Source organism: Onychostruthus taczanowskii, unplaced genomic scaffold (genome assembly GCF_017590055.1).
Source record: "Onychostruthus taczanowskii isolate IOZ18803 unplaced genomic scaffold, ASM1759005v1 scaffold98, whole genome shotgun sequence".
In the NCBI taxonomy this organism is placed as follows: domain Eukaryota; kingdom Metazoa; phylum Chordata; class Aves; order Passeriformes; family Passeridae; genus Onychostruthus; species Onychostruthus taczanowskii.
The window spans coordinates 1,756,272-1,776,684 of record NW_024507879.1 but is presented as its reverse complement, the minus strand read 5'-3'; the positions used below and the strand labels follow the sequence as shown (position 1 = coordinate 1,776,684).

General features: G+C 48.8%; 1 protein-coding gene across 1 annotated transcript in view; it reads right to left on the bottom strand.

Annotated features, from left to right (window-relative positions):
- COL13A1 (collagen type XIII alpha 1 chain) overlaps positions 1 to 20,413 on the bottom strand; it is a 94,258-nt gene that overhangs the window by 63,689 nt on the left and 10,156 nt on the right. The window contains exon 4 of the mRNA XM_041427238.1: positions 2,872 to 2,879. Within this exon, the coding sequence (XP_041283172.1) occupies positions 2,872 to 2,879 (8 nt within the window). The remainder of the gene's footprint in view (positions 1 to 2,871; positions 2,880 to 20,413) is intronic.

The following is a 20,413-nucleotide window of genomic DNA, read 5'->3' as shown; positions in this document are numbered from 1 at the left end:
ACTAGTGTTTCCTACACATAGGAGGGTTCATGAGGATCATGCTACCCTTTAAGCTTGGACCTACAAAGCTCCTCTGGTCCCTGCTCTGTATGGGCCATGTCCTGTTTGCAATATTCTATTTCATGTCCCATTTTTTATGCAAGTCTACTTTCTACCACCTTATGAATGCTGGGGACCTCCTGATCAAAGTACTGTCAGACAGAAAGAATGAGGGGATGAAACAGAAATAATGAAGTATTTACCAGGAGCTGTGGCCTGTCTGTGAGGCCCTGGAAAAAAATACACTGAAACAGCAAAAGCCAGCCGCAAACTCCGAAAGGAGGGCTTGACAAAGACATGGAACCATGTGGAAGGGTTTAGGAAACAGAATGGTTAAAAAAGCTCTCCACAGCTCCTTGACCATCAGCTCTGATTGCTTTGGTTTCCTAATCTCTTGCTTGTGAAGTTCTCTCTCCTTTTGGCACGACTCTACCCACAGCTCTCCGCACGAGCTCTGAAGGTATCTGCAAGCCCACGGAGAACAAGCTAATTACAGGGCTTTGACTTTCTTCCTTAGTTTCCATCTGCTAAATATTATTTTTTCATGTATGGAATTGCTGCAGTTGCCACAGAAATGTTGCATGATCAGAAATGGGAGAGAAAATGTCCGTGAGAGGATCATTTGCTTCGGATGTGGTCCAGACAGCAAAAGGACTATTGCACGATTTCATCACTTCCTTCCTTCACCCCTTTTAGTCCCAATCTCATCAAATATCTTACATGACTGCGGGTTGCCCCTGTCTTCACCAAAGCCTTCACTGACTTCAGGAATAAGGGTGGAAGTGTTCGTGGGCAAGAGAAGAACATCAAGTTCCCTTCTGCTGCTCTGGCATTGCTCATCCATTTCCCTGGATTTTGTCCTTGTTGTCCCAGACTGCAAGCAGGGCTCAGTGCATTTCTAACTAGGATTTCTGCCCATCTCCACACTCAAGCCAACACCTGCACTGTCACACAGTGTGCTGTCTCTTTTGCAAGCTGGGAAACAAAAACGGGAGAGAGATGTGAGGTGGTCATTGCTTTGGGGTCACTGTCCAGAGCAATGCGTACGACAATCAGCCAGGAAAGAGCTCAGGTTGTTGCTCAGAAAACCATTTCCATTTCAATCATGAGAAATACACAGGGATGGGGGAATACTTCCTCTGGTGATGTGTAGAACTCACTTGGCTTTTCAGGGGTGAACTTTTGCTCACAGTGACTGAGCCGATCTCGCTCACCAGCTGATCAGAAACCCAAAGGGTCCTGAATGAGATGAGGGTCCCACTAGTCCAAGACAAATTCCACTTTGGCTAAGAACACTCAGTCTGCCCAACTTCCTCTTGTTATTTCCATTGGCTGTAGCATCCCTCACAGCCTGTCCTAGAAGTCTGCTTGCAGAGACAGGTTCAGGGGTCGCAATAAGCCAGGATACAGTAGCATATAATGTCAGCACTTCTCTGGTGGTCCCATATGCTTCTGCCAGGCTTCAATCTCTCATTACAATATTAGGTTTCTAACCCTTATTGCTGCAGAGGAAGTCTGGAGCATGTGTCTTCCTCACCCCACAAAGGCACTGACTGCTCTCTAGAAGACATCTGTGTTGATCTAGTGATTTCTAATTTCTCACAGCAATAATAGAAATGCCAACACCACTGCCAATTTTGTGCCCACCTCATCCACTTAGTGCCAACGTATGGGCTGCCCAGGCTGAAGTGGCAGGGACTGCCATGGAGGGACTCCAGTTGGAGCTGCCTGCAGAGGTGTGCTCTCCTCCCAAAAAGCCACAGCTAATGCTGAAACACATCCACTTCAGCGGCCAGTCCTGAAAGCCCCTGGGATAAGCTATCGCTGAAGTTTTGCGTGGATCAGGGCTTCCAGCTGTGAAATGCTTTCAGACCTTTTGGCCTAGAAGGTGCAACTTTTTGGAAGATTGCTGTCATTAAATAGGTCTGTGCTCATATATCTGTGGGAGTTCAGTTTCTAGCATTTCAGCCTGATGAAAGGGGAAAGAAAATAGGTTGTGCAGCAACTACTACTCAGAACGTCATCTGCAAACTGTTTAAGACATTTTTGCGAGAACAGACAAAAGATGACTACCGTATGTTTAACTTCTCATGTTCCTTCACAGAAACCCTGAATAGTCCCTCTATTGTACACGAATATAAACCATTTCCTTTGGAAGGACCGTGCTAGAGACAATGCAGCGTTTCTTTACAATCCTGAGAGCTATTGATACATGGCTTCAGTCCTTGCCTTGCTGCTTCTGGTTCACTGTGGGTCTGGTAATAGCTGCAAGAAAATTTCTGCAATAACCTAGCTATTTTCCTGAAGCCTAAATTGTCTGTGCTGAGGTTTTACATTAGCTAACATTTGAAAAGGAAGCTGTCAACACAATTTTTCCTCTGAAATTGATAGTTGCACAGCTATACTTGAAGGCCCAGCAGTTCAGCCAGCCTGGGTGAGTAGTGGGGAACAAGTCCCTGCAGCTCAGCCCCTGCCATGTGTTTGTGATCTGTCTTTCCCTTTTCTGCAAACATATCTCATTCAGCACGTGGCATCCCATGCATGTGAAGCGCACACAGCGGTTCCCCCAGAGGCTGTGGGGCCAGCTGCTAACACACAGATCTCTGCACCACGTGAATCTGCCATGTTCCCGTCCCCGCTGAGCTGCAGCCAGGAGCAATCCCACCCCAATCCAGTCCTGAGCTCCCGCAGTACTTGCTGTTTGGGATAGCCCAGGCTGCCAGGACTGCAAAGGTGGCTACCACACCAGACACCACAGACAGGAGGCTGCAAGTTCATGCCTCGCAGACTCCATGTCAACAGCTTCTAAAACCATAGAGGTTTGGTACTTACAGGTGGACCTGGAAGAGAGAAGAAAAATAAACAGTAATTAATTTTTTAATGCAATAAATTTTAACAAGAAGAGGTAGAAAAAAAACATTGCACCATCTTTTGGGCTTAATCCCCATTAATCCATCCATTTGCTGATGCACTTTCACCAGCTCCCTGCTTGTTAATTGAGGTATCCCCACAATTAGCAGCTGCTAATAACCATCGTGAGTGCAGGGCAGCCTCTGACAGCCATGTCAGAGCCCTGTCTTGGGAAGGCCATGCAAGTCAGGCTCTTGACACTGTCAAACTCAGTTTTGGTCCTCCGGCACTCATGAGAGCGGGAACTTGTTATTTATATGACTCTTCCTCACATCCTGCCCACCCCTGGGGGCTTAGAAAGTTGAAATTGAGGAGGCAAGAGCCCCTTTGCTGCTAAAATTCCTACCAATTTCCCACCAGAATCGGTAATCTTGTGAAGGTGTGAAATGGTTAATGAGCAAACTACTTTTTTTCTCTCTTTAATACAAGCAAACTTTCCCTTTTTCTTCTGCCTCTGATCCCATCAAAGCCAGCCTGCCCTCTCGGAAGAAATTCCCTCAAATCGTTTGGGTTTCTTCATTTTGGAAATATTTTTTGGAACCTGCCAGTGTGGAGCACTGCATCTCCCTCATACAGAATGGTAGTACAATATCAGGGCTTAAACAGCACATTTCTTTCATCAGTTCCCAGAAAATTCCTCAAAATCCTGACAGATATTGTGTGTGCGGAAAGAAACCCCTGGACTCACTATTTTGTGGTTTCCTCTCTGTGGGAGAAGCAAGACACACCATACAACTGTCAGGGGTTTCTACATTTTCCATACTTTATAGACATTCTGTTTTCTCTTTTTTTTCTTCACACAGAGTGCCAAGAAGCAAGGCTAAGCAGTATAACAGGCGAGCTGACAGATAACAGGCAGCGACCTCCTCCTAGCACGGGAGGCGGATGTCACGGCTAGCACCTGCGGAACACGTCATCAACCCGAAAATGCCCCTGGCTGAAAGTCCACAAAAGAAACTGGAGACTTCAGATGAACAAACGCTTTCCACACTGGAAATCCCTCACTTAGCATGACTCTCTCATACCAGGTTTGGGGACCTGAAACTGCCCTGTCAAATGCCACTGTTAGACATGGCTTTCATTGTGGTTGATCAGAAGAGGTTTCCTCTAGAAAGTAACTTTTGGTTAAAATACAAAGAATAATAACCACCTTCATGATGGCTGACAGAGCTGAAGTCAACGCTTGCTCAACGCTTGCAGCTGGAAGCTCAACAACTCAAAACAACTCCAATCAAATTTAGGACAGGAGCTCAGGGGTGATCCAGATTTGGCAATCACCCACCACCGGTGTTGAGGTCACTGTCCTGCTTGGTACACCAAGTCTAAACAACAAAAGGGCTTCTGATCAGACAGCTCATTTAGGAGGGCAAGGTCAGACTGATGCCGGAATCCTAATTTATGCCAGACTGGGAAAAGAGAAAGAAAGAAAGAAAGAAAAAAGTGAGAGTTTTCTGAGTCTGGCTTGGATCACAATAAAGTTCTGTGAGAGAAATGTTTTGGAGAGATTTTGTTTCAGACTGAGTGCCCTGACACAAGGTCAATGCTTATAGCTTGCCAATACACGGACTTTATTTCCATTAGCAACGCTTCAGACCCTTAATAACCCACCTATCTGTCTGCCTGGACTTGGGGCACTCATGGATTGCAAGAACCCAACTGCTGAGCTAATATTAAAAGAAAAACTTTAGGACATGCAAATCCTGAGCCATCCCTGCCCTTCCAGCCCAAACACAACCAGCCAGCAGCACAGTAATGGTACTGCCATACCACTGAGAGCAAACATAAGCTCTTGTTTGCTCCAGAAGCTCCATCCACAGAGTGGAGTAAATCAGTAGTGCTAGCAGCTCTGGGCCACACACCCCACACAGATCAAAGGCAGGAGGAATAGTGGAGGCCCATCTCTGCTATGTGCCCCCTATAAAATTAATGGTTATGTGAAGGGGACTGCACAGTCTTGTGTAAACACTCATCAGTGAGCTGCAGGGACACAGTCTTGGCTGCATTAAGTCAGTCAGGAGACACCATCCAGGGACTGGGCTTCAAATGCTGGGATCATCCGTGTGACCCAGGAGAAAGCGAAGCCCTCAGACAGAGTCACTTCCAAAAGCAACATCATCTTGCATGGGCTGGAGGAGGAGGAGGAGGAGGAGGAGGAGGAAAGATGTCCTAAAGACAGCAGGAAAGGAGGAGGTGCTGCTGGATTAGCTGTTGCAAAGCATACGGGATTTTAAAAAGCAAAATAAGGCTTCAGCAAAATGGTTTGGTCGTATTCTGTCACAGTGATAAATGACAAGGTGGAGAAGAGGTTCTCAAGTGGCTCAGTCCTTAATACAAGTAGTAAATTAATGCACATTACAGGAAAGAGTGGATAAAAGAGGACGGAGATACCTGAGCCTCTCTCTCAACAGCTCCAACCACCAGCAGCGCAGCGAGCTTGGCCCTGCCCAAGGCTCTGGCAAAGCAGCTCTGGCCCAGTCAGGGACACTGACAGCCCTGCAAGCCAAGGGAACAAACCCACAAGCTGACCAGGCTGCATGGGACCCTTTACAAAAGCCACCTGAACCGCAATAGAGTCACCACACCACCACTGCATGTGGTCCCGTGTTGCATATCTCTTGCAGGCCCAGCCAGTCTGGGGCAGCCATGTGGAAGCAGGCCTGCTTGCCCCCACCATGCGCCAAGTCTTCATGGTGAACCCCAAAAACCTCTGGAAACAACCAGGAGCCAACAATCTTGACAGCCACAAGTACAAATCACACCTATTGGGGGTTCCTCCTCTCCTTACAGCAGGCACTTTTGGGGTGAGACAGAGGTGGTGCTGCATAGATGAGCTAGATCCCCTTTCCATATAAACAGTCAACAGAGAAAGGATGAGTCGACGGAGAAGCTATAAAAGCTACCGTGAACGTTTCCAAGCCCATTCTACAGCGAAGCCCAGCCAGCAGACAGACCCAGAGCTTCCAGATCACCAAATTCCTCAGCCTTGCACGGACAGAGAACCCACACTTGTAATTAGCACCTCCAGATCCTGTGTGTTTTGAAGCTGATCTTGCTGGGAGCGGAGCGATGCCGGTGCTGGCACGCGGGCTGCAGCACGACCGTCCGCCCACGACGGGCTGCTCAGGAAGCTTCTCTCCATGCCGGCGCCTCGCTGGAAGGCACTGGAGGGCTGTAAGTGACTGCAAGTGCTGTTTATCCAGCTGTGAGGCTTGTGGAGCAGCAGGGGATGGAGGAGGGGACGGGGAAAACGTGTCAGGAGTGGACGAGTGGGAGGAAGCAGTGGTCTCCTGCAAAGAGGAGACCTCCAGAGTACCTTTGAAACGGAACATTGAGAAAACAAAGAATTCTTGTAGGGGTACCCAAGGTCCCTCCAAACATATGGCCTCTGGAAATTAGCACCATCTGCACTGTCCCTTCTCAGCTGCTCTGGTTTTTACGCAGGCTGAATACTTCCTTAAAGAAGCTCTGCCTTTTCGTAGCCCAAGTGAGCAAATGAGCAGCCACCGAAGGGTAGGGTCCACCTTACTGCACGTACAGAAAGACCACACCTGTGGTGAACTGCAAGGCCATGCCACAGAGCCTGCTGCTCACTTGATCCTCCTCACGGCACGTTCAACCAGCAACTGACCACAACAGAGCTGCAATGATTCTTTTTCTCTCAGCCACTAACAGAGATAAAATACCACCCTCCATGCTGTAGCTTCCCTGGACTCAGTAAAGGAGAGGCTTAGTTTTGCAAGCCGGTCAAATTTATCCTAATCTGGAAAGTCTCATGTTCCAGACTATCAGATATTAAAAGCTGGACGTAGAGGAGCAGGTTTGGTGAGAGGCCTTCTGCTGATGACAGAGATATTCTCCAGCTTGAGACTGCAGTGCTCTCTGGACCGAGAGGATCATTGAAATGATCCCATCCACTTACGGGCATTTCCTGAAGTCTGGAAAAGTGTCCATTCTCAAAAGGTTCCCAAATGCTGTAGCTTATTTTTTCCCCTCTAACTTCTTGGATTCAGGCAGTATAGTGCCTGCAATGAGTGTATCTTCCAGCCTGCTCCAAGAGCTCAGACTCAAGGGGTTTTTTTTCCCTCCTGTATAGCATACATAAGACAAGGAGGAGAAAGAGGGAACATGGAAGACATTATTGTTGCTTACTTGGGTCATCCTCACTACACACTCTGGCAGCAGCAGAGATGTAAACATGTAATCCATCCCTGTGAGGAAATCCAGCCATTTCACAGACCCAGAAGCCAGCCTTAGGGAGTTAGAGAGATACAGTTACTTCCTGACATTCAGGGCTACGTTAATTGATAACAAGATAGCTGTGGCCAGGCAATTAGTTATGAAATGCTGATTGAAATACCAGCGGCCTGAGCATGACCCTACCCAGGGTGGCATGGAACCCCTAATTCATGGCTCCATGGGCATTGAGGGCAGACTAACCCCATTTCAGAGCAGGCATACCCCAGCTGGGTGCATGGAGCACAAACAATGGGTTTGGCCTATTTCAAACATAGACCATGCTGCAGTTTTCTCACAATAGATCCAGAGTACTCACACTCTTCTAGAGCCAACTTCCCTACCTCCATCAGCGGACAAGTGATACAAGCGGAGGCAGAAGGAACATTAACTCAGGTAACTTCAAATGACAAGGCAAAAAATGCCATGTGCCTTGCCATAATTCATTATTATTAGCTGTAGGTGGAATTAAAGACAAAAAAATCTTGAAAACAATAAGAAAAATTTTAAACACAGACTACCCAAAGCACAACCTCCAGTAATTTTGCTTCAGGTTTTGTCAGCAGTGGCAGACAATCTGTGTGGATAACTCACTCCAGAGAGCAGAAGGCCCTTGCAAAAGGCCAGGCTCCTCCATCCCTAAAACATTCCTTTCTAGGCTACACCCTTGCAGAGTGGCAAGAGGTTCTTCAAAGGATTGCAGAAATGTTGGACAGTGAAACGACCATCAGGATTTCACTGCCAAAAAATCCGACCAATGCTAAGCTGAGGCACCAGGTTATGCCAGTCATTCAAGCTTGCCCCCAAAATCAAACCCATGACATCACTGAGAGCCAGCAGTTAATAGCAGCAGCTGTTGAGGATAAAAGTCACGGCTCAGGCACTCTGAGCATCCCAGCACATCACCACCACCAGACCAAGTCAAGCAGAAGGCCACAAGCACAACACCAAAAAAAGTGCAAAGGATGCTACTATGATCAAGGTGAAGTCTCACTGAAAAATTAACATGATTAAGCATTAGTCTCAAAAATAAAAGAGGGGGTCTGATAGTGGAGTTTAATCACAGATCCCAAGCACATCTCCAAACACCTCTGCTTGTTTCAAAATAAGGACAACAGGAGCCAGTCAGCCTCGAGAGCCAAAAGAATCTAATAAGGGTAAGTGGGGCCTTTGGCATAACCACAGCCGGCCCGTTAGGCAAATTAAAGTGCTCAACAATAGACAAGCAGAAATATTCTGACAAACATTTGGGAGACCCACTTGCAAAAAACAAAGGGCAGGAAAGGGTCAAGAGCAGATGGCCCACACAGTGCTGGCTGCACCCAGGATAAACAGAGCACCTCTGGCACTGCCAGGGGAGAGATGGTGGGATGGCCAATGCTGGGCAGCACAATGCTCCTTTTGGGCAGGCATCCATGGGTCAGCAAGCTCTTCCCAAGCAGCAAACAATCACCTTTGTCTCTGCCATGCTGAAGCACTTAGCACCACAGAAAGCAGAGAAATCCAGGCTGGGAAGGACTCCCAGGGTCAGCTCACCCAGTGGGATTTCATACTTGAAGGCCCCCCCAAGGTTTTCCAGTAGTGGTGCAGACCCCTGGATGGTAAATGGAAACCTTATGGTGGCAGGCTCATTCCACTCCACCACCTTCTGCCAAAGAGCCCCCAGGCTCCAGCAAACCACCAGCCCAAAACCGCTGCTCTTGACTATCCCCCTTTCTCTTCCCCTTCTGCCTCCCCTGAGCAAACCAAACAGAGATTAAAGGATTCCTGTGAAATGAGAGTGACACGAAACTGAGGAGGGAAGATCTTCAAAGCAACCAAAGGAATAAAAAGTCTGTACCTAGCCCATTTGGGCAAATATTTCTCTAACCTGTTGCTGTCCTCTGGGGATAGCAACACCACATGCTTCCCTAGCGATCCAGTCCAGGCAATACCCAAGCCCTGATTCATAAGGCCATATTTATTATCTTTCTTAGATACTACCCAAAATTTCCAGTGTTGTTGTTTAAGTCAGTCAATGACCTCTGATGCACAGCAAATTCAAAGAAGAGATTTTTTTATTTTTCTACTTTTTGCGGTTACCTCATGTATTTGATGTCTGCAGTCCCGTTTCTCAGTCTTCTCTTGTCTTTAGACTAAACAAAACCTAATTCTTCCAGTCTCTCCGCAGAGGCCATGTTTTCTGGACCTCTGGTTGCTCTCATTGCTCCCCCTCAGTGGCCTTTTTGCCTCTTGAAATGTAATTCTCAAACAGCAAGCGCCTCTCCAGCTCACTGCATGAGTCAATGGCAGACGACTTGGTGAAGGCAGAAGACATGGTGTCCATTTACCTTATCCGCAGGGTCTTACTCACAGAGGGAAAATGAGTTCCTCCCTGTCACCACCTCTGCCTTGCCCTTATGTTCTGACATGTCACTTGTTCTCCACGAGCCCTCAAAGGCTCTCTTCTTTAAGAAGCTGATGTCCTCGCTGTCGGGTGTGACTGGCATTTGCGTTTGAGGAGGAAGGTCTCCTGCTCACCCACAAAGAACAATTTCAGCCTTTTCTTGGTGTCTTTGGCAGTCCCATCTCATCCTAGGCTCTCAGATTTTCATCCTGCATACCCATTCATTTTAAAGCCTTCCAGCTTTACTTTCCTCCTGTCTAGAATTTCACCTTGCTGAGGACTTAGTGATTTTCTTTAGCTGATCTCTTTCTGTGGTCCTTTGCACCAAGACAACTTCAACTCGTGCCTTCAACAGTTTCTCTGTCAGGCTGCTGAGTTTTCTCAACTTCTTCCCTAGTTCCTGCTCTCCTGAGGCACTACACCAATTCCCCAGCTCCTTCTGTGTTTTTGAAACCCACCTCAAACATCTGAACACCAGAAGCACCTCACAACTCTTAGTGTGGAGATGCACATGCCAATTCAATAAGGTACCACTCCAACAAACCCTACCCTCTGGCAGATGTTTGATAATCTCTCTGGAACTCCCACCCTACATCCCCTAGCACATCCTCTTCCACGCCAGGAATAACAAAGTGGCATCTGAAAGCTCTGGAGAGATCCAAAACAGTTTGAAAGTTACAGCTGTTGTTCAAGAGGAGTCTCTTGTTTCTGCACCAAGGAGTTGACTTCTTCAGCACTCGGCCAGGCCCTGCACAAGCTCTGTTCCTCAGAGAGTTGCAGAATTAGGAAGGAACCACAAGGAAAAAATGGCCAAAGTAAATCATGGCTGGGTAAAGCAAAACCCAAAATCCATGGCATTCTTACTTCCTGCTGAAAATTACAATCTCTCTCATAATGTGGTTGTCTGGGAAAAGTAGAAAGTTGGACCTTGCTACAGCTAATAATTATTTGAATAAATTCCTGCTCGTGCACTTCAAATGCAAACGGCACACTTTATTCATTTGACAAATTGCATAATTCATTTTAATCCTATATAATTTTTGCAATTAGCAGCTGATTGTAATAACTAGCGTACTGTTACTTTTTTCTCCCCCTTAATTTTTGTTATTCTTCTCTCTTTTCCATCTGCTAACTCTTTTCTTCTTCCTTCCTCCTTCCAAAATACTTTGCAACTTTTATAACAGCAAATTCTGTCACCTACCCAGGGATGAACAAAAGACCATTGTGTTCAATTTATCTTTTAATAGACTCCTTCCTCAAATACCTCACGGACTGCCAGTACTCCCTTCCAGACCCTGTCTCACACCCTTTTGAGTTATGAAAATGTTTGGGAGGGTCTTTCCTTTAGCCCAGACATTTTTCCACCCCAGATGATTGATAGCTCCCAGTTACCACTAATTACCCTATCAGCAGTTGGACATGAGCCTAGCCACAGTGCTCTTCCTCCAGAGGCCAGCAATGCATCCCTGTCGCTCGTTATCCTCTTCTTCAAGGATGGAACAAACTGACTAATTAGAGACACCATAAATTCTTCCTTCAGGCTCTTCCTGATGTGTCGCCTTGTTTCCAAACAGAGCATGTGGAGGAGAGTGGGGCTGATGCTAGTCCTTTCAAAAGGAAAAATGTGATGGGGTTTATGAGCCTAAGTGGGTTTGTTCAGCGTGTTTTATGGAGCAGAAGAGGAGAGTATTCATTCAGCCAACTCTAGCTGATGCTTTTTAGCACATCTCAAGCTGCAGAGCTTGGCTTGGCTACCCCATGCCCAGTGGGAGCCAGGCTGGGGCAGCATGCACATATGGAGACAACCTGCACTGGCTTACAGGGATAAAGGACTCACGGCTTCCCTTACCTAGAATGAACTGTGCGTGCAGATCCCTTCCCTGCTGCCTCCAGTGCCAGCACCAGATGCACAGCACACACTATGGAGGGAGCCATCCGAGCGGAAAGGCAAAGAAGGAACCCCAACCAACTGCTGCCTCCCGCCGAGCATGGTCTGGAAGGCACCTGTATGCTCTCATCTTCCCAACACGGCAAATTTGCCTCACTAAGTTTGCTAAATTCTGTCAGGACCTCCATCTTGCTTGAGAGGGCAAGATTTTTTCTTATTTAGGCATACAGGTGGTTTTAAGGTAGTGAGAGATCCCATTATAATCTCAAAATGAAAAGAGAACACAAAGAAAATGGACAAGAAATACTTTCCCTTCTTCCCAGAGCAGAGGAAAAATTACTTGGAGGAAAACCAAGCAAGTTTAGACATCAGTTACTCTGAAGCTCTTCCTGCCAGACAAAAGGAAAGGCTCTAAGGGCACGAGGGCAAAAGGGCGTTATATTCAGAGAGAAGTTTCTCCAAAGTACATGGGCCGCGTGGTACACCTGGTAAAAAAAAAAAAAGATTGAGGCTCCTCAACCACTGCTAAAGAGGCAAATTCTGTCAAAACAGGAAACCCTCACTGTTCTAGAAAAGAAGAGAGCAAAGAGGAGGAATGAGAACCAAGATCTGCAACAGTTTGCTGCATGGGAAAGGCACGTAGAAAAACCCATGTGGAGGAGGGGGGAATGGCTGAATGCATGCCAAACCACGCAGCGCATGCCCCACGCCAGCCCTCGAGCCAAGAGTCACATTTTTGTAGCTTCCCTTCCTGAAGGGCCTGAGAGCCACTTCCCATCACTGTCCCAAGAAACTCCAGGACCCTGCCTATTAAGATACACTCTAATGCAATAGCAGAGCATGGGGATCTACCCAGGATGGCTTTGGAACCCAGAGACAGAAATATTCACAACCACACCTGATAACTCCCATCTCCACCTGTTTCCCCAGAAAATAAGCATTTTCTATAAGCACTCAGGTCATCCATAAGCAAGAGATCACCACACACATGAATTGAGGGTAAACCAACAAACAGAAGGCTACACCTTTCAGAAAAACACACATTTATTTTCCTCTCTCCTCTCCTTTTGTTTTTAAACCCAGATTAAATCACGTTGCACCGGGGGTGGCAAAGAGCCTCACAATAACACAGCTTCTTCCTGGGTTTCAGAGGGGTCAGAGCCAGGTACACTGCTCCCTGTTGAGCAGAGGGCTGACACATGGCTCCCTCGCTGTGACCAGGGAAGTGCCACAGACCTCTAAGCTCTGTGGGTGCTTTTGGGGTTTCAACCCCTCTGTCACACATGTGGCACTTGTATATCGTAGGGTCTAATGGGAAGTTAATCTGTAGGCAAGGACTGCCATTTTGGGAGACATAACTACTCCCTCTTTGCTGCCAAAATTGCTCTAATAAGGAGCTAATATTTAAAACATAAACAAAAAAAAGGATTAAAAAAAATCCCAGCCCATTGTGTTCTTCAGCTCCGTTAGGGATGAGGCCAACACGCAACTCCCAGCAGCTGCTGTTGCCTCCAGCAACATCTCCTCCCTGGACAGCAGCAGATGACAAGGACAAGAAAAGAGCAGCCACCAGGATCTGGCTGCATCCACCCAGTGCCACATTCCAGTACCAGGTTCAGCCTCTGGAAGAGCCCTCCCCAAAGGTCCTCTACCTGCTGCCGGCTGAGCCGCCCAGCATGGATAGCCTGGCGTGGATGGGACAGCTGGGTGGTCCCCAGCGAGGCGGACACGCTGCCCGGAGCAACACCAAATCATAATAAACAAGTCCCTCGCACAAAGCTCTGTCAGTTTAGATTCCAGTTCAGCTGATATAATCTTCATTTTCTCTTTGAAAGAAAGGAGAAAAAAAAAAAAAGCAAAAAGAAAAAAACAGACATCCTAAGGGAGAGGAGTGAGGCAAGCGATGGATTGATACTGCCCGTGTGTGCCTCAGCCCCCCATGTGCTGTTAATCAGCTGCCCCTCCAGGGAATAAGCTGATTTAATTACCGCCTGCTTGCTCAGCCTGTCTGTGATGCTGCTCACCCAAGACACTGCACGAGTAAGAAACAGACACTGAGCCTCAGCAGCCAGGCTAGAACAGGATGGGCAAGCAGAACAGGAATCATCCCAGCGCTGGTTTGGGGAGAGAGGGGTTGAATTGGCCCAGGGAGCCCATGCCAGCAGGCTGCCACCCAGTCCCTTATGTGCAAGAGGTAGATACCATCGAAGGGCACATCACTGCCCCACCAGAGCCCTGGGCACTGCAGAGGGGATGGATACATCAGGCTGTCACCTTCCTTCTGTCTGAAACACAACCTTGTTTTGAGAGGAAAGCCAAAGACACACAATGGGCAACGAGGGGCTTTCCAGATTGGAAAGGGGAGAAACAGCCAGATGCAATAAAGGGCAGGTGCCCAGCTTCCAGGTGTCATGTCACAGCCCACTCCTCTCACCAGGTGTGTGGCACAGACCCCACACGTGAGCACATCTCTCCAGCCCCTGTGACTGTCATGCTGCTGACATTCTGCAGTGTTCATCTGGGATGCTGGAGCATCACTCGAATGCAAACAAGAATTTTCCAGGGCTTCTGCTTCACAAAGCACTCATAATGTCAAAGAGGCCGTGCACAGAGGGACACAGACCTGGTACAGCTCCTAGAAGGGGAGAGCTGCATCAAGTGCATCCACCCTCAGAGTGACTCATCGGACAGTCACTTCGAAGGGGCTCCAGCACAAGGTGTGGGTTGCTGCTGTCCCACCTGGGCGACAGCCGGGAAGTTTAATAATTAGTGGCCGTGCGCTCGCCTGCGAAGGCTGGCGCAAAAAGCTTCGCTGCGTCTTTAACAGCTGCCAGCGATGGGAAACTCATTGGAGTGTGTGTTCGGAGGGGAAGAAGGTTAAGATGATTAACTGGTGCTAACAAGTTTAGGATGTGGAAGAAGTATTTTCTTGGACGTCCATCAAAGAGAGGATTGAATGTTCCCGGGCGGAGGGGGGGCGGTATATGTTTAACAGATGAGGTTTCTGCCTCCCAAGGCCCGCCCAGCCCCGCATGATGCAACCTCTCCCTTTTAAAGGCTGAATTGCCCCTGTCCCATCAGCGTACCTGCGCCCCAGCCTGGCACAAGGGCTGAAAGGTGATCCGGGGGAAGGAAAGCCGCCCGTCCCCTCTTCCTGTTGATCTGCGTCCTGGGACACCCTCGGGCACTGGTGGATCAGCCTGGTCCTTGGTCCCCATAGGGCAAAGGTGTAGGCAGATGCCCGGAAAAGCCAACAGGGAATCGGGTATCACCACACTGAAAGCAGAAACCTTGGAGAGGACGGCTCCTCACGGGCCTCTGCGTCCCACTGTAAAACCCCTCTCTGCCCCACCACTGGGACACCAAACCGAGCCATCCTGCCACTGGCCAGGCCAGCAACAACCCGCTTTTTACCTCCCCACGGCCCTCAGGCGCATGGCAGCAGCTAACACCCGCACCAAATGAAGTCCCCTCGCAAACAGCTTCGGACCGAGCCGCTTGGCGCCTGCAACATCTCCCTTGGCCCATCGCGGGTATTTTCAGCGCTCCTCGGCGGCTGGCGGGCGCCCACGCTTTGCGCAAGGGGCTCGGCCGCCACCGGGCGCCGTGCCCGCCGTGGAGCCTGGCGGCCGGTACGGCTCACCCTCATTCCTCCGGCCGCCGCAGAGCTGCCGGCATGGGCAGCACACGCGAGACCCGCGTCGCGGGGCCCGGACGTGCGTCAGCGGCTGACGCAAACCAGCCCGGCCATGTGCACACAGCCCGGGCCTGGGGAAAATCCTCCGCCCCGGTAGCACGCTCGTGCCGAATCAAAGCCGTCGCGTACAGTAGCAGCGCAATGTGCTCTTCGGGTTTCCTCAGCCAGCTGGGATGGTTTTGCCTTGCTTTGTCAAGGCGCTGATTTATGCCCATATGTACCATATACATTGTAAGCACAGGCACGCAATGGTGTAAACACTTCTACCAAACATCTGTACGCAAAGCCGTCAAACATGCAGAAGCTCCCTGCTGCAGCCCTCAACGTGCGCCACGGTGCCCCACAGGAAACCTGTCGGGCCTTAGCCTGCACGTGGGGTGCCCTGTGCCACTGGATTGCACTGAGACACGGACAGTAAAGGGCACACCGGGACCACTGCCTGATAAAAATCAGCACGGGCACAACGCTTTTCTCCTGCCCCAATCTGTGTTTTGGCCGGGGCACTTCGTGGCAAGTATCTGCTCCAAAATCTCCTTCCCATGCCTTTAATCCTGAGTGTCTCTCTCTGCACCATACCTTTGCCTGAGAAATAGGTTAGTTTGTCCTGGTTTTGCATGGGGAATGGCTGTCTCAAACAACCAAGAGCTAGGATATAGCATCTGGGCCACAATATACAAGCACCATTAAAGTTAATGCTTGTGTCACCAGGACTCATGCACACCTGAATATAAATGTTCACCTGTTTTCACCTTTGGGCAGACCTCAGCCTTCAGAGAAAATGTCCCATAGCAATTGCATGTTTTTGAAGGAGATTCTTCCCACCTTCCATCCAGTTAAAAATTTTTTAAAAGCCAAAAATAAAAAGCTTAAAATAAGAAGACATATAAAAAACAGAGAGAGGAGCCCTGGGGTTTACAGGATGCAGGCCCGAACACGACAAAGGGGGAATTATCTGAACAAGTAGATGGGTGTAAATAAACAGGCCACCCTCTTTCAGAGCACCATTGTTCCAGGCACCTTCCCTTTTCAATGCTCTGGCTGTCTCTAAGCATATTTTGGATAAAGAGGGAAAGGCCAAGGTGTTTGCCATCCTAACTCTATTGCATGGTAGCGCCACAGGGATGCTTTGAGCCCTCCAACCGTTTTGCAGCACAGGCCACACTCACAAACTTATTAATGGCTTACACAGGCCCTCCTAGTCTGCATTCAGGCAACAACTGCAACTTAATTTAAATCAATTAAATACTCCTTAATAAAGTCAGTTTAAATCCCAAAAGCAGACTAAGCCGGATGAGCTGATGCTTAGAGGTTTAAGGAACATCCTTTCTCCCTCTTCCTGTCCCTCAGCCATGGATGTGGCAACATACAGGTGACAAAACCCAAGGTTGGGGTGAATCCTCAAGCTGCTCCAGTTAAGAGCACAGCAGCCTACACGTTCAGAGAAAGAGAGTTAAGTGACCAAACAAACTATTTGTTTGGTTTTTTTTCCTGAATTGTTCATCCCCATTTATTCATAACTGCTCACAGAATCCATGGAATTCATTGTGTGGTTTGCATCTTCAAAACAAATGAAACAACAGTATGTCTAAACCAAACAAACCCCAACCCAAAATACAGCCAGCAGTCCAAGGCGCATGAGCAACTTTCCAGGCTGAAGTGTGTATATACTCTGGAGGGCCCAAAAATGTGGATGGGGGAATATATTTAAATTTCAGGGAATAATAGAATTACCAGGGGAAAAAAAAGAGGGTAGTATTTGAGCAATGATTATACCGCAATTTTTCATCCAGATGGGCAAGGGGGGTGGCATGCCAGAGAACCCCATTTTCTGACATGGCAATGCGCTGCCGTGGCTGCAGCGCTGCCGGACGCCCATCGCAGCAGCCCAGGCACTGCTCCCTCCACATCCCGGCTCTCTGGTCACCCCTGCCACGAGGGCTTAGTCCTTCCAAGGAAAAACATAATTCAGAGAGCCCAAAGCTTTTGGCAAGGAGCAACTTCTTGAGACAGAAGTCCTCTTTTCCAGTTTTTTGTCAGCGCTTGTCAAAAAGCTGCGTTGAGGCAGTTCCAAAGCGGAAAACACCTTTTGCACAGTCAGCATAGAAAGCCACGCTGACTTACTGTCCTCAAAAGGGGTGAAATACAAAACCAAAGCATTTCAACCAGTTCAATGCACCTCCTGACAGTAAGGCCATGGGGCCAAGGGTGTTCCATTGCACCCTCCCACCTCATCCTCCTCATGGCTCTGAGCCAGGGCCGCTGACACGGCTTGTGGCTGCTGGTGTTTAAATAGCTGGAGTTGACCTTTCCACACCCTCACCCCACACCAGGGATCCCAAGCACCTCCTTCACCTCTCGGGGCACATGTTTTTAATCTCATGGGAGCCCTGGAGCAGCATTAACACACTGGCACAGGTTGCCCAGAGAAGCTGGGGCTGCCCCATCCCTGGAAGCGTTCAAGGTCAGGTTGGACAGGTCTAACAGAAGGTGACCCTGTCTATGGCAGAGGAGTGGAACTAGATAATCTTTTAAGCCCCCTTCTAACCCAAACCTGTCTATGATTCTGTGATCTGTCCAAGCAGCCCCAGCAAGCTGAAAAAGGATCACGTTAAACCTGACAGCGAGAAATATAAAAGCCATGAAAACAACCTGGCAAGAGAAGGAGCACCCCAGCTGGGATGTGGGGAGAAGGCAGGACTTGGGCACTGTCCCCCTTTTTGGCTCATCTCCACAGAGATGTCTGGGGAGAAGATACAAATCCCAAGTTAGAAACGGATGCATCCACTTGGATATAACATCCTGCAGGGCCAAGGCTCAGCCCACACTGCTCAGGAGTCTCCCCTTGCTCCAACCATCCCCACCAACACCTCATCTGCTGCGTTTCCCAGCACTTTTTCCTTCCTCTGCACGTGTCTGTGGGAACAGGCACATGTTGGGATGTGGGAAATCCACTTCTCATCAGCTGGCCCCGCTGGCTCTGGGTGTCACGTCCTGGGTGGAAGCCAACACCCCACTGCAGCCCTACACTGTTTCTTGCTGACCTCGTCCAGCAGCTGCCAGTGTGTCAAGGGGTCTGGACAGCAGAGGACGGGTGTAGCCAAGAAGGAAAGCAGAATGCCTGGACTGTGTGTGTGCACCAAGTGGCACACGTCTCCTGGGTGCAGTTGGGGCCATGGCTGCACCTTGGCTCCTGCAAGCTTCCCTGCAAGAAGAAGCAACAACAATTTTGAGTTGCAGTATCTCCTGCTGGTATTTCTGTAAGTCAATCACAGCTGAAGGGTGGCCAAGCAGCCTTCTCTGTGCCCCATGGTGGGGCAGGATAGGAAATGTGGGTGAAATTTTGTATGAGAAGAAATGCCCAGGGGACATTCCTCTGCAAAGCCTCAAAGACATTCCAGAGAAAAGCTCAGTTCTTGGCCACCGCCAAAATTCTTGCTGTTGCCCCACACCATCCTCCAAGCCCCTGTAACAAAGAAGGTACATTGGTTTGTGGCAGAGCTGTGCAACCTTCCTCTGACTGCCAGTGCCAGTGCCTGGGAGCTGCCTCCTCCTGCAGCCCAGGTCCCTCCTCTGCCCGAGTGCTGCCACAGGGAGGGATGGAAAAGTCATTCAGCATCCCTCTGAGCTGCTTCCCTGCTTGCATGGCTGACCGCCTCCAGCACCGCAGGCTTCCAACCTGACCAAGGAGAAACCGGACCAAAACAAGCACTGTGGAGGCAGAGGGAAAGCAGCCAGCCTTTTTTTTTTTCTTTTTTTAAAGGGATATTGAAGACCAGAGCAGAGAGCCAGCACAGTGAAAAACAGCCACGTGGGGACTGTGAAAATCAGAGCTGAGGAGAGGAAGATGGGAAAGGTCTAATAAAGAGAGTCACAATATACAAAATAAACAAGCGCCCACCTCCACCAGGAAAGCTGTGGGAAAGGATTGCGGTGTAATCCCTGGCCGTTTGAGGCTGCCCAGGCAGACACAGTCTGGATCTGCAACTGGATCAAGATTAGACCAGGAAAGCTTAGATTTTTTGCCCTGTCAACCTGAAACAAAATGCTTTCCCCTTGCAGCATTTTTTTACTACATGGAGGAAATTAAGGGAGGTCAGTTGGCTGTAAGAGGATCCTCCAGCCTCAGGTAGCTCCTGACCACATCCACACACCATATGGAAAAGCATCTGCTCAGTCCCAGAAAAATTCCCCAAGTCACATCCATGCATTCAACAGCCTCAGACCAAAACCTGTGCTGAGCTCCCTGCCCACACTTGGCCCCATCCCAGCACAGGGTCTGGGGATGCAGAACAGCTGGGTGCAAGTCACTGCTCCCATTGAAACTGTACAAAGTTGTCCCAGATCTATACAGCAGTAAATGGGGACAGAAGGAATGACAGAAGTTATCTATTGAAGGGAACAAAGTCATTAATTACCCAGATATGTTAAACTTGAGGGCTGTGTCCCCCCAACCAAGACACTGCTGGAGAAGCCCACTGTGACCTCTAAACTCAAAAAACACAATGCCAAGGAGCAACGTCTCACAGGTAGTTACACCCAGCCCGAGTGATCTGAAGTAGCCACTTTCCAGTCAAATGAAATTTGTATGTCCTTATCATTTGCTGTAAATACAGCTGTGCTGTTTTCCTGACCATGTTATTTTTAGAATCCTTATCACACACTCTCAGATAGCCACAGCACAGTCACACACTTCACAATCTTCTTTTTCTCCTATTCCCAGCTTTTCCAAACCATTTCCATTTACAATCCCATCTGTTCAGAAGCTCTTCTATGGCAATGGGTGACACTGCCCTGGACCTCCACATCCGCACTGAACAGGTCAGCAAATGAACTTGTCTTCCTTTTCCCCTTCTCTGCCATGCAGGGACCTGGCTCACAGACAGGGATGAACTCAAATGTCACTTCTGATAAACATTTATTTTGCTGAGGAGCATGATGTGTTTATAGGCAGTGAAGTGGGCCAGTGAGAAGCAAGAGGCATGCGCCAAGTCTTGCAACATCTTGACGCTTCTGAATACCTTGGTCTCCCGCAGAAGTCATCTTGTCTGCTCCTTGGGGCGTTTGAAACACCAGGGAAAAAATGCATAGAGGCAAAAGATTCCCAAGGTCTTGTGCTGGAAGAGAGACCACGCTGAAACGTGGTCAGGTGGCCTGCATTGCACCAGCCTGGAGACCAAAGGGAAATACCCTGGAGGAAAGGATCTAAGAGGAGACAACAGCTGGCTGAAGGTGCCTTTCTTTCTATACTGCTCCAAGCCAA